Source organism: Ziziphus jujuba, chromosome 8, assembly GCF_031755915.1.
Source record: "Ziziphus jujuba cultivar Dongzao chromosome 8, ASM3175591v1".
Lineage (NCBI taxonomy): Eukaryota > Viridiplantae > Streptophyta > Magnoliopsida > Rosales > Rhamnaceae > Ziziphus > Ziziphus jujuba.
The window spans coordinates 27,768,624-27,783,666 of record NC_083386.1 but is presented as its reverse complement, the minus strand read 5'-3'; the positions used below and the strand labels follow the sequence as shown (position 1 = coordinate 27,783,666).

Genomic DNA, 15,043 nt, shown 5'->3' with positions numbered 1-15,043 from the left:
ACTATTCCGCACACCACACCTCACCAAGTAAGTTCATCAGCCACATATAATTAGAAACATGAGCGAGAGAGAGAGAGAGAGAGAGAGAGAGAGAGAGCAGAATCTGTCAACCATAATTTGGTAGCAAGTGGATATTTGATTAAGCATTAAAAGTCAGCTTAAAAACATTTACCTATTACAAGTAGCTTTGAAAAAAATTCTTTGTTTTCTTTGTTCTAATATATAATTGAGGTTTTACTTTGAAGATTAGTCTTTGCTCACATGTTTCTGTGAACCATATTTTGGTAGAAAGTGGATGTTTGATTAAGTATTAAAAGTCAACCTAAAAACATTTACCCATTTCAAAAAGCTTTTTAAAAAATCTTTGTTTTCTTTCTTCTAATATATAATTTAAGTTTTATTTTCATTTGGAGGGCCAGTGCATGTGTTCTACCTTGTTGCGAATTTGTTATTTAAGAAGCGGGTTTTATCTACTGGTGTTTGTGTACTGAAGAGACGATTCTCCATGCTTTATGGAAGTGCAAAAATGCAGTTGGAGTGTGGAAAATGGTTGACTTTATATTTAAAAGAAGAAATTTATCCTCTTTTGCTGAGTTATGTGGTGTTGTTTCGTGTGATTTTGCTAACTGGCAGAAGGAGCGATTTGTGGATTCATGCTGGGCTCTATGTAACAGCAGGAATGTTGTGTATTTTCTTCTTAATGAAATAGTTGAGGTATTATTCCAAACCACCCCCCCCCCCCCCCCCCCCCAAAAAAAAAAAAAAAAAAAAAAATGAAGAGTAGTCTTTGCTTACACATGATTTTGGTCATATCAAAGACAGAGTGGTTATAATGAAGCTCTAAATCCATGTAAATAATGTAAGAGGGAAGCACATTAATTTGAAGACAGAAGAGAGTGGAAGAAACTTCATTTGGGTAAAATTTCCATCTAAAATTTGAATTTTCATTTCTTCAAGAAATTCCGACATTGACTTTACATTTTTTTTTTTTCTCATAACATACTTACTTCTCTCTGTTTAGAATTTTAAATTAGTATTAAGTGATTCACATTATTTCTCCCATACAATTTTCTGTGTTGAATCCAAGCTACATGCTAATTCTTCTCAAATTTTATGAAAACCATAAAATTTCATTTCACAAAAGGGTAAAAGCAGCGTTTTTCATTATAACACTTTCGATATGTAACCAAAAAAATAAAATAATAAAACTCATATTTTTTAAGCTTAAAGGATTTCCCTGTTTCATCTGTCTACATGGATTTGATAATGATAGCATAGTAAGTTTGATAAAGTCATATTATTCCTTAATTGGAAAGAAAAAAAAAATTCTATAAAAAGTTGATTAAAGAGAGCCTTCTTGAACAAGTGTTTGCAAAAGATCGCCTATTCATTAAATTTTATGAAATGAATTAATCTAAAAGGAACATTCAAATTTAAGTCATTAATGTAAGAAATGTTATAAAAATAGTAAAATATAGAAAGCCAGCCTCCCTGCTGTTCCAATCCCTTCTGGGATTACCCTGACTGCAACCTCACCTTTAACAATAACTTAACTTGAGAATTATTGCTGACATATAAAAATGCCTAATTATATCATATACGACTTCTGAATCTTGGCTCCTGACAATTATTATACCGAAAAGACGATTTTGCCTCAACAACTCAAACCCTTAAAAGTAAAAGAAGACAATGAAAAACTGTGACAGAGCAGTAACAAAAGGAAACAGAGCACTAATAAGATTTTTTTTATTCTTTTTTTTTTTTTGAATATTGTACCTCAAGCAATTAAACTTTTTATTGATTGAAAAAAATCGGATTTCTAACTTACCATTTGCATTGGTTTGAGTATAGCACATATATGTAATCTTCTAGAATTATGGATAATTATTACTATATAAAGATTGAGTATTACCGTGTGGAGTGTACAAGGGTCAAGGAAAAAAAAAAAAAAAAAATCTTAAAAAGAGTCCAAGAAAAAACGCGGCTTGTAAAAGACAGAGCTCTAGAATCCGTGTAAAATGCTGCAAGAGGGAAGGAGATTAATTTGGAGACAGAAGAGAGTGTAAGAAACTTCACTTGGGTAAAACTTTCCATCAAAATTTGAAATTTATTACATTTCTTCAAGAAATTCCAACATTGTATTTTTACAATTTTTTTTTTTTCTAATAACGTAATTACTTCTCCCTGTTTAGAAATTTAAATAAATAATAAATAATTCATTCATAACATTTTCCTTCATACAATTTTCTGTCTTGACTTACTACAATAAACTTTTCTTTCCTTCTTTTTTGTTATGATGGACTACTCTTTCTTTAATTACTCTGTTGGGGATATTTTGATAACAGATTTTCTTAGGCGGTGTTTCTAATTACCTAAAGTTATAAAACACTCAATTTGTTCCTGCATTTGCATATACATAACTGAAAATTTCAGAGTGAAAAACTTCTAGTCTTTGTTATATAGTGCAACAGAAACAACAACTTTCTTCATTTTCAATGAAAGACTATAAGAAACAAAATTAGTATAGTTTCCAAACAAATAAATAATTAATGTTATTTATTTGCGGGTAGTCTTTGAGATTATTCGGAAGCAGTAGTCTTTGAGATTGTGGTACTGGTGTATGCAAGCATCAGCGTTAGTGGTGAGCAATGGGGCGTAAACGGTGCTACTTATCTGAAGATCCTTGCAAGTTCCCACCATGCACATGCCTAAAGTAGTTTGCAGGCTTTTTTGCCCGTTTGCGGCGCCACAGTGTTTGTATGACTGAAGATGCCAAAAATTGCCAACGCTCCACCTGAAGATGAGAAACATTAGAGGAGGAGTAGGGGCTCAACCTTTTGAAATGCCACCAATATCTTTTCACTGCATTCAGCAAATCATTGGCTTTGAGAACAAAGCCTTCAACTTTTGTATGGCACATAACATTCGCGGTTGATATGGGAAACTCTGTAAAGGACAAATGAGTAAGCGACCATTCCAGAAGTTCTTCTCCATGATAATCTCCCTTCTTCAGACGCCTCATACTACCGCTGCTGGTGGAGAAAATGCTTTTACCACTACTAGAAGCACTACTGCTACTTCCAGCATTGCTATTACTACGGCTGCTTGTGAATGCCAATAGGGTGCCTTGTGTAACAAACAACATCCTATCGAGTGGATCTCCATCTCGAACAATGTAACTATTCTCACCGTAGATCACTGGTTTTAGATGGGAGCAAATATCTTCTAACACCGATTGTTTCATATTCTGAAACACGCGAACCTAGCTTCAACAGCAAGTAGATTAGTAAAATATTATCAGTAGCCATAAGCCTAGCAGCCATGGATGGAGAGCCATGGTGGTGTTGGTTTTATCTGAGAGAGATGGATGCGCATTACTTACTTTCCTTAGTATTTTAATGCAGAGATGATGCTTTATTGACATTCTATCAGCGGCAGGAAGTAATGAGAAGAGATTCTCCACATCAACATCTCTGTTTTCCTTCTCCAATATGTGTTGTAACTTTTGCACCATCACTGGCTTCCAAGACTTAGGAAGGTCGTTTTTTTCTATCCAAGTATCTATGTCTATTATTTTCGATTTCATCTTCTGTCTTATGTCCTCCGATCTTGTAGCTGCCAATTGCATATATATCTATATATATGTACCCCGAACACAAATAAGAGCTACATCTCATTAGATATTAAAGTATATACAGGAGTATAAAACAGAACACAAAATGGACATCAAGCGCACTAAACCTGGATATTTCCAATGAGATACAAGAAGAGTAGCAAGCCAATTATTGAAATAGAAACTGCAAAGCAGTTTTCCCACGTGTAGGTACTTGTTTCCAGGTTATCACCAAGAGAACTGCACGCATGCCAAAATTCATCCACCAATTATTTATAAAGATATATATATATATATATATATCAATCACTAATATTGGTATTTCTCAATAAATTGCTACAAGTAATTTTGAAGTGTCTAATTATGTATATTTATGTGCAAACCTCAAATGTCGAAGGCCCCACCAGAAACAATAAAAGACCTTCTTTGGAAAATCATTCAAATTGGAATCCACAACATCCGACTTCAAGGCATCAAGAAATATTCCGAAATCGAAAAGAGTTGTTGTATTTGATGGATCTTTAGGACAGGAAAGATCTAGAAGCGTGGCATTACTTGAACCACAATCACAAATTCTAGTTGCACATTGACCAGTTTTTCCTTGACAGGCTTGTTTCCAGCATGATGTTTCTCGTTGAATAGAAAAAAAGTACCAAAAGCTTCCGAGTATCTAAAATATGCATAAAACACACCAGCAAATTAAGTACTATTTTTTTCTTTTTTCTTTCTTTTTTTTTTTTTTTTCCCCCTAAAAGCTTTAAGAAATAAAAATTAATTAATTATTTAAATTGGACTTACATGGCTAGCAAGAATATAGAGGAAAAAGTTCAATGCACCCTTGACCCATAAAGTTCCAGCCACCATGCCTGCACTCCTTGTAAATTCCACACATGAAAGGTAGATTCGAAATATTCTTGGCACATATTGTGAAAGAATAACCGCATTCGGGAACGTCTTTGTATGCAAAGATGACTTCGATTTCGTCTTCCATTTTGGAAGTAAAATCAATATTGCTACCTGGAATAATATTCTTATTCTAATTTCAAACATATAGATATATAAATGATTAATTCACTAATCAAGGTCACAGGGTTTCTCATATAAATAGTAATAAGTAATACCTGTGGAACAGGGAGAATAGCAAGAAAGTCAACCAGGACATGTAACCAGGAAAGCCTCCTAGTTACTTCCAAAGTATACTTACGGAATTCGCCTTTTTTCCACACGAGTGGTGGTTTTTCTCTCTTTAAAGCTTTGGAAGCTTTAGCTATGTAATAGATAATGTCCATTATGTAAGTTAAATCCGAGAGCAATCGAAAAACGATAGCGAAAGTCTTCAACTTGCTGTCCATCACTATGCACTTTTGTTTCTTATCTATCATAGGAATGTAAAAGAAGAGAGGGTCCAATGACACTGCCAGCACACATGCCAATACAAATACCTTATTCCACATCTTTTCAAATTGACTCGGTAGCTCTTCTTCTTTCAACAGCTTTTTGAATTTTGATAAGTAGTTTTCTTTAGAAGGTGTTGCTTTGTGAAAAGATTGGGTACCCGGTGCATAACTCCATTCAGGACCCCTTGGCAAGGCAAAGGCAAAAACAATAATAATAAAATAGAATGCTTTATTATTTCATGACTAAGGATTATAAGGATGAAAGAAACTAAATTGGAACACACAGGTTTTTTTAGTCTTTATTTCGGTTCAAATGGGAATACTCTATATATATATATATATATATTTGTTACCTCTCAGCATCAGAATTCATTACCACCTTATCCATAAGATGGACCTCTCTTAATTAATAAACAGACGAATGAACTTTTTAAAAGGTCAACTCCTGCAAGCAAGGAAGATTCATGTCGCTTAGAATAACACCACTTTTCTCTTAATAATATTTCTTTAAAAAAAAAAAAAAACAACGAAAAACTCAGATTATAAAATTCAGAGCTTTAGAAAAAAAAAAAAACTCATTATAATATTTAGATCTTTAGTCATAACAAATCATGAATATTTTAGTATATACTTCTTTTTCTTATCAAACCGAATCAATTATCCAATATAATCCAATTCGATAACCTGAATTTACCTAATAAAATGTAACAGAGAAGAAAATATCCTCATCATCATTATTTTACCTCCAACCCAACTAAGCAAGAGCAGAAAAACTACACATATTTCAGCATATATGCCAATATGCCAATGAAGCAGTTCATAAATATGATGCGTCAAAATTTAAAACCATTTACTTAGTACTTACCCGGTTGTAAAAAGGAAAGACCAGATATCTTCTTACGGACTGAACCCTTTTAACTTTGTTGGCAGGATAAGGATATATTGATCGAGTTTAGAGAAAGGAAAGAAAGACTATGCAATAAACTTAGGACATGAGCTAGAAATTGCAATATGTATCACCACTACCAGTGAAATATTCAGATTTCTCAAGTCTTGGTCAACGTGTCTTCTTGTAAAACTTTCTTAGTGATTATAGCAGCGGTCAAAAACCTATAACATTAATGAGGTTGAAAGTGACATTTTATGGATGCCATTAACCATACATATCTTCTCACCATGTGAAACTCATTATCAGCCAAAAAAATAGAACTATGAGACCAAAGAGAGTTTCTCACACATTTATATTAATTGGCTAGTGATGTTTGATACTGAAATTAAAGCTCAACCTAAGCAGATACTAGCTTTAAACAAAAATAATATATAGGATTAATTGCTGATTAGTATATTGAAATTTAGAATTATACTAATTGAATTTTAAAATTTAAAATTTGTTACAAATCAGTCTGATTGACTAACAGTATTAATTTTATCATTAGCTAACGCAAACAGGCTAACATCATAATTCATTTTTCAACAAAAAAATTAAAAAATATATATTTTTTGAAAAAAATTATTTTTTTATTTTTCCATTTTATATTTATGGTTTTTAATTTAGATAATTGTATCCAATTCTGTTTTATTTAAATTAAAATTTCAAAGAAATTAAATATTTTTTGGATCTAAAATTAGACCAAAAATAAAAATTTTAAACAACATTAGAATTTTGATATTATAAAAATATTTTTATAAGATCAAAAATAAAATAAAATAATTTCAATAGGCCAAAAATTAATAATATTTTTTATGCCCAAACCGTTAAAAAAAAGTCCAAAATAAAAAATAAAATTAGAACAAAAACGAGACAAAAATAAAAATAAATTTTAATTTCTTTTTTTTCTTTTTTCTTTTTTTTGGTTTTAAGAAGAAAAGAATAGTAGATATATCTATACTCACTTGTAAATCACTCGATTCTATAAGAATTGAACAACTATATAAAAATCAAAAATAGAATGAATCACCTTTGCTAAAAAAGGTAAAGATCTAAAAATAATAAAAATAAAATCAATAATAATAATTTTATTTTTATTTTTCATATTAGACAAAAAAAAAGCATAAAAATTAAATTTTATTTTTATGTTGTCTAATTTTTTTTGATGGTTTAGTAGTAAAAATTATTATAAATTCTTGGTCCAAGGAAAGGAAAACTACTGCAATTTACTTAGGACATGAGCTAGAAATTGCAATATTTATTACTACCAGTGAAATATTCAGATCTCTCAAGTCTTGGTCAACTTGTCTTCTTGTAAAGCTTTGTCAGCTAGTGTAGTAGCGTACCAAAACCTAAAACATTACTGAGGTTCAAATCGACATTTTGTGGATACCATTACGTATCTTCTCACCATGTGATGAAACTCATTATCAGCCACACACACGCCAAAAAAAAAAAATAAATAAATAAATAAGAAGAAGAAGAAATATAAGAGCAAAGAAAAAATAGAAATATCAGACCAAAAACAATTTCTCACACATATATTTATTGCTGGCTTGTTATGTTTGATTGCGAAATATTAAAGTTCAACTTAAGCAGATACTAGCTTTAAACAATATATATATATATATATAAAAGATTAATTATTGATTGGTATTTTAAAATTTGAAATTGTAAATTTGTTAAAAATCAGTTTAACTGACTGACAATGTTAATTTTATCATTTAAATAATACCAACATGCTAACATCATAATTCATTTTCCAATAAAAGAATTTGTAAAAAATAAATTGAAAAAATAAATTTCTTATTTCAATTTTATATTTATGGTTTTTTATTTGAAAATTTGTACCCAATCTCTCAAGTCTTGGTCAACATGTCTTCTAGTAAAGCTTCGTTAGCCATTGTAGCAGAGGACAAAAACCTATAACACTACTGAGGTTCAAAATGATATTTTGTGGATACCATTACGTATCTTCTCACCCTGTGAAACTCATTATCAGCCATAAAAAATAGAAATATAAGACCAAAGAAAAAATAGAAATACGAGACCAAAGACAATTTCTCACACATATATATTAATTGCTGGCTAATTATGTTTGATACTGAAATATTAAAGTTCAACTTAAGCAGATACTAGCTTTAAACAATATATATATATATATATATATATATATATATATATATATATATATATAGGATTAATTGCTGATTAATATCCAATGTTTGAAATTTCTCCAATTCAATTTTGAAATTTTAAATTTATTGTAAATCAGTGTAATTGATTAACAATATTAATTTTATTGTTAAATAAATACCAGTATATCAATATCATAATTCATATCTAACAATAAAATAATTTTAATAGATCAAAAATTAGTAATATTTTTTTATGCCCAAATCATAAAAAATTAGTCCGAAATAAAAATAAATAAATAAAAATTAGATAAAAACTAGAAAAAAATAAAAATAAATTTTAATTCCTAGGGTTTTCTATTTTGGTTAGATGTGGATGGAAAGGCTTTTAGAGTATATAATGGTTAAGTCATACGCCTCCAATCTAAGAATATTAAGGTTTGGCTCAAAAAATCTTCACCTTCTATTTAATAAATATATATGAAGGTAATATGATGTCATACAAAAGGAAAAGAGCACAAATGCCAACAACTCTACCTACCATTCTCTTTCTTTTCCTTCTTCCTCCTCCCACCAAGAAGAACAAACCCATTTTTTCTTCATTTTGAACCATGGAACAATCGTACTTGAGAAGCCATTTTTATGGAGAAGGAACTTTTGGAAACGACCATTGACTTTAGCATCAGAGGGTGAACACCGATGACCCCACCATCGTTCCCTCTAACGCTGTTTTTCCATTTTGCAGAGGTATCGGAGTTGGATTTGAGAGGTGACCGAAGAGCTGGACTTGAGATTATAATGGAAGGAGGAGTGGTATTGCTCAAAGGAAAGGGTATAATGAAATTCATCCCCAACAAAATTATATATTTCCTTTCTTCAAGCAAAATAATCCTCATGTAAGTGAGAAAATCTTGCATCAAACACTAATATTACATCATCCACTACTCCAAATTATCACAAGCCATGTAAATTCAACGCCTTAGATGATTCGCAATGTCATACTACGTTAAAATAAAGCTTGTGGATTCCATTAAATGTCCGATTGCTACTGGTCTGTGGCACCACGTCACCCATACAATAGGTGTATATAAGTTTTTTTTTTCCACGTTATTTGTTGGGGACAATTTATTTATTGGCAGGTAGAGGAAAACAAAGATAAAGTAATGGTTGTTCTCAAACTTAATGAAAGCGCCGACGTGGAAAAAAAAATGTTCTTTTCCTTCAATAGAATTCTTCATATATTTAACACAAGGAATCATTTGGAGCATAATATGACATGGTAGGTTCAGTAGACTAGGGCGTGCATTTCTTTGTTACTAAAAGGTTACAACTAAAAATATATTTTTGCATCAAGATTAACTTTTAGGCACAGCTATCTTGTCACTAAACCTTATATAATACCATAAATACATAAGGTCCCCAAAAAAAAAAAGTTTGTTCCTAAATTTGTTTCAAGCTGTAACCAAATATGATATTTAATTAGTTATACATATTTAATCGTGAGACAATATAACATTTTAATCATAAAACTTTTGTTCCGTAACCAAAATAAATAAATAAATACTACCTTTTTAAGTGAAACTTACGTCCTTTTTTTATCTCCATATGGATTTGATAATAATACTATGAATAATTTAGTAGTGTGATGAAGTTAGTGTTTGAATTAGATCATTTATGTATTTATATAAGCTGAACAATTCATAATCAGAAAAATATTACAAATTAAAATACTAAATCAGAGAAAGCTAACATTTTTGTTACTCTAATCCCTTATGTGATTACCATGACTGCAAGGTGACTAATTGAAACTTATCTTTCTACACCCAAAAATTATGTCTTATAAGACTTCTTAATGTTGGTTCCATATCTACACCCAGAAATTATTTCTTATAAGACTTCTTAATGTTGGTTCCATATGTTTATTAGATTGATAACAGCCATTGTCTGTCAAGATCTCCATCCATATGGAATCGTCAATAAATCTTTACAGTCGGAAACAGAGAAAAAACATAGCACTTATTCAACTGCAAGCATTTAAGTACTCTAAGTGAATCTATTTTACATGTAATAAGTATTATACTGCCCGAACTAAGCCAACTATAACTGATTTGCAAAGAAAATCATATTTCTAATTTCGCATACAGATTGTGTTGAGTATAGCACATACATGACAGGACCTGCCCCGAGAACCCTCCTAGGATCTCCCGGGTGGTCCGACCTAGTGAAGTCCCACTGGATAATTCTTAAACGATATTCAATGGAACCTCACTTAAAACGTAAACAAAAAAACACAAGCATTATCAATAATACCTCAATATATATATAAATAAATCCAGAACCGGTCTATCATACTATAGGCTATAACTACACATATACATAATATGGTCTCAATTGAGTCCAATATTTAGATTAGAGCATTTTAAGAGTGTTAATAAATTTTAGAAGCACAAATAAATAATAAATGAGTCCAGGAAAATAAAGGTAAAACAAAGAAGGATAAATACTACTGTTGTTATAGAAAGAATGAAGTGATAAATGGTGAGCGAGGTAGGCATGCTACTAACTGCTTGGACCTAGGAGAACGAATTTAAAACAAATAAAATGTAAGATAAAGAAATCTCAGTGAGTGGCATAGTACAATAGAAAAATAATAATTTATTTCTATAAAACTTTCTCTCAAGACCTCTCATTCCACTCGTTTGAAAAGTTCTTCATTTAGAAATCATTTCATAAAATTCAAACTTGTACCCCAATTAAATATCATAGAATCGATGCTAAAAATGTATAAAGTGAACGATCAATATAATATTATAAAATATCTTAATCAAGATATAAATATAAAGCAAAAAATATTATGAACACAATTTCACGAAATAATTATAAAAGTGTAGTAATAACCACCATATTGAAAACCAACAATATACTCAAAAAGTATACAATGTACCATACGATATACCAAACTGTAAACTGTAGAATACACCCACCTCACGACCTTTAATGTTCGAAAGGCATCGTAGAAATAATAAAACGTTGGGATGTGCCCAACCTCACAGCCTATGGCAATAATAAACCATCGGATGAACCCAATCTCATAGCATTGTGGCAATAATAAACTGTCGGGATAAACTCAACCTCACGGTCCATGGCAATAATAAACTGTCAGGATGAATCCAATCTCACGGCACCGTGGCAAACCTGCATGCGATAATATAATATTGAACCGAATCACTGGTACTATATGGTACATCAATTAAAAATAACCAATACAGTATTCTTAAAATAATCGTGTAAGATCATATATACTTTTCCAAAAAATAATGCATTATAAATCATAATTTAATATTCAAATTCAACCACTTATTTAAATATTTCAAACTTCAAATCATCATTTCATCCTAAACCAGAAATACCGCAGTGAAATATATTCATCATAAATCAATTTTAAACACATAAAATTAAAAAGTATTTGAACATGCTTAAAATCACATAATTTTCAATATGTCTTCATTAATCAATTATTTTCCAAAAAATATTTTAAAACCTCAATTCAAATACCAAGATATTTAAGTACCATAAGTTCATTTATGAACTCATTAGAATTGGAAACCATTCAAAATATTATCAAAAGTTACATAAAATGATAACATATATATGTGAAAGCAGATGTTTATATATGCATAAAACAAATATCTCAATCAAATGGTATATACTTAAAATATTTAAAACATATATATATATTATACTATATATCCAAAATATTTTAAAATGATATAATCACTCACAGTACTGGAGATGCTCACTCCTGCTCTCCTACAAGATTGCCTCCAAGCTCAACTCGAGTGCCTGAAGTATAATAAAATATTTTTCAAGCTCCAATAACTAAACTAAATACACTTGTGTGAACCAAATGTCTTAGAATGATTTATACCACTATAAAATTACATAAATTGGATACCAAATGGTCCAATTATACTGCATATCCTTAGGATCCGTACCAAAAATTGGAGCTTTTCATGCGAAGGCTAATTTTTCAAAATTGAATCTTCTAATAGGTTCTAATAATATCTAATTTCACTAATCCAATTCCAACTTTAATCAATTTGACCAATTTTATCCAAACAAAGTTCCATTTTATCTGATACTTAACTAATTGACTCAAAAATAGAAAAATTATCAAACAACATCCAAAATTCATAAAATTTCTATCAATGGAAAGCTGAAGAGATAAGGAATGTAATGATGTACTCACCTCGGTCTAAAAGTTTCTCCTGTGTGCCGAAAAACTTGATGGAAATCTCGATCAAACTCCACGTTGAAATATCTCCCAAACGGTGAGGAATCTTGGAAAATGGACAATGAAAATGAGTTCAAAGGGTCAAAAAATGGTGGGAGAAGTGTGTGGGTTGGCCTGAAACAGTCAAAAAATGGCCAAACGGCTACCACCAGCTTCAAACGACTGATCCCGACGCGTTGGCCGGCAATTTGGCCTAAAAGGTGTGGTCGCCTGGGGGTGGGTAACAATAGTGGCTGGCGTTGTGCATAACGAGGGTGGCTGGAATTGGACAAAATGGTAATGACCCATTTAGACATAAAACGGGTTCGAAACGACCCAATTTAGATCTGTGGGTTTGGAGAGAAATTTCTCGAGTTTGGAGGATAAAATGGGTATTTTGAAACTTGTTTCCTACTGGGCACGCTTTCCAACTATATAGAGCTTTGGGTTCCTAACAGACAAAAATCTGGGACTGGTTTGGATACTGATGTAAAATTGATTTTTGAAACTTTACAAAGTCATAAATTTTTATCCGTAACTCAGAATTTGGCGTGCTGTTAGTCTATGAACTCGTATCGATGAGCTCTACTCAATGGTATATCAATCAAACCAAAATCTTAACCATAGAAAAAGTCAACCTAGGATCCCCTGTGACAGTCCAAACCACCCGCATGTAGATATTGTCTGCTTTGGGCCTGGAGAATCCTCTTACAACCCAGCCCTCACTGGTTTAAAACGTGTCTCAGTGGTTAGGGGTCCCACCCATTCACCTACCAGTCCCACTGGCCCGAGCCTCCCAGGCCCAACCAAGATATTGTCGGCTTTGGAAGCTAGGTGGTGAGCCCAATCCTACCCCTCACGTTTATACTTTCTCTCATGGGAACGCGTCTACAAGGGAAAGGTATCCACACGCTTATAAGCCATGGTTCGTTCTTCTTTCCAACCGATGTGGGATCTCACACCCACATACAGTCCACTTGGTCAAACCTGGTCAAACTTATTCAACAGGGGTATTTTGATACGGGTTGTTACAACCTACCCCCCTTAAAGAAATTCCGTCCATAAAATTAATATCTTAGTTTTGGAAGAGGTGAGGATATTGACTTCGGAATTGATCCTCTCCCTCCCAAGTCGCCTCCTCGACTAGGTGATTTGTCCAAAGAACCTTCATCAAGGGTATGGTCTTGTTGTGAAGCTTTTGCTCTTCCCAACACAGAATCTGCATTTACTTCTCCTAATAGGATAAATCATCCCTCAACTCAATCTCTGGTGTTTCCAACACATGCGATGGGTCTGGGATATACTTGTGGAGCATGGAGATGTGGAACACATCATAGACTCGGAAAAGCTCCTCTGGCAAATCTAACCTCTAAGCCATGGGACCTATCCTCTCAACTATCTCATACGGTCTAATGTAGCAAGGACTTAGCTTCCCTCGCTTTCCAAAGTGTACTATGCCCTTCCAAGGAGAAAGTTTCAAGAATACCTGATCACCAAGCTCTAACTTAAGATCCTTCCTATTCATGTCCACATAGTTCTTTTGCATGTATGTGTTGCTTTCCAAAAAATAATAAAAAGAAAATAAAATGTGAAAAAGAAAATCTCAATCGTAACTTCACAACTACAAGATAAAAACTTTAATCAAGGGCAAATGAAATTTCACAAAACTTGACATTGCTAGTTTATGGAACAAATGAATTTTACCCACCTTAATGTCTTGCCAAAAGAAAAAGATAGGCTAGAGATAGAAAGCTTGGAGTAGAGATAAAGTGTAAAAGTAGAGAAAGTGCAAAGAATGAAAGTGTGGAGAGAGATAAAGTAAAGATAGAAAGTTTAGAGATAAACTAAAAAGCAAAGTAAAAGTAAAAAGAGCAAAAAAAGGATGTAGTGAAACTGCAGGAAAAAAAAATAATGTGAGAAAAATGTAAAGGGAGAGTTTATATATAGAAACATCAATTAGAGAAGTAAGAGAGAATGTGGAAAGAGAATGCAAATTGTACAATGAAGAGAGACAAAGTAAATAGAGAAATTGAAAGAAAAGTAGGGAGAGAATGAAAGAAGAGGAAAATGGTAGGGGAGGATAACTAGATAGTGAAAGTAGGAAGAGAGAAAAGAAAATGGAGAAAGAAATGGGAGAAAAGAAAATAGATAGGAAAGAAAGCATAGAGGGGGGAGTTTTTGTTTTTGTTTTTTTTTTGTTATCATGTATTAATTACCTTGTCGATATAAAAAATAATTTTTTTATTTATTTCTCTTTTGTTTGATTACATTAATTCATATCAAAAGCATTGTTATCTAGTGAAATTCTTCAATCTTGATGAACAATTTTATTTTGCATAAAATTGTTCAAAACATAAATAATCTAATGCAATGTTTTAGGACTGTTTAAAACATACACAAAAATTGTTCCACTAAATAATAGAATGATTTGCTTCCAAATGAAGATAGACTACTTAAGATTCAATTCAAAAGGCCCTACTTAGTTTCGCAAGCCTTTGTCATTGTCAGTCAACTAAGTAGGGCGGTACCTGAGGCCCCCTGCGAATCCGTAAATCTGAGAAGCATGCCACAACAAAAGGATGGTCCCCTATGTATTTCATTCTTTCTGGAAGGGGAAAAAAAAAGTACCCCCATCATGGTGAACCTCTCCTTGTGATCGGGATGAAGTAGATCCCTCCCAGCCCGCAGGGGGGGGCG

General features: G+C 32.0%; 1 protein-coding gene across 4 annotated transcripts; it reads right to left on the bottom strand.

Annotated features, from left to right (window-relative positions):
* Positions 1-2,435: 2,435 nt before the first annotated feature.
* Positions 2,436-9,180, bottom strand: LOC107414549 (cyclic nucleotide-gated ion channel 1). Of its 4 annotated transcripts, none has more exons than XM_025071823.3 (8): positions 8,615-9,180; positions 5,364-5,455; positions 4,735-5,194; positions 4,412-4,630; positions 3,997-4,283; positions 3,742-3,853; positions 3,383-3,634; positions 2,436-3,262 (listed from the first exon to the last, which is right to left on the bottom strand). In XM_025071823.3, the coding sequence occupies exons 2-8, from the start codon at positions 5,396-5,398 to the stop codon at positions 2,666-2,668; spliced, it is 1,962 nt and encodes a 653-aa protein (XP_024927591.1). In that variant the 5' UTR covers positions 5,399-5,455; positions 8,615-9,180; the 3' UTR covers positions 2,436-2,665. The 4 variants fall into 4 exon arrangements, with proteins under 4 accessions (XP_024927591.1, XP_015878175.1, XP_024927592.1 ...); XM_016022689.4 differs by lacking the exon at positions 8,615-9,180 and adding an exon at positions 5,876-6,238; XM_025071824.3 differs by lacking the exon at positions 8,615-9,180 and adding an exon at positions 5,705-5,729.
* Positions 9,181-15,043: the final 5,863 nt, after the last annotated feature.

What these genes read in the sequence shown, in the direction of transcription:
- LOC107414549 (XM_025071823.3), bottom strand. Translation starts at nt 5,398, where the DNA reads ATGGATAAGGTGGTAATGAATTCTGATGCTGAGAG. An exon ending in CTATTCTCCCTGTTCCACAG is followed by an intron (nt 4,631 to 4,734) that starts GTATTACTTATT and finishes ATATTATTCCAG; the next exon opens with GTAGCAATATTGATTTTACT. An exon ending in GCATTAAAATACTAAGGAAA is followed by an intron (nt 3,263 to 3,382) that starts GTAAGTAATGCG and finishes TGTTGAAGCTAG; the next exon opens with GTTCGCGTGTTTCAGAATAT.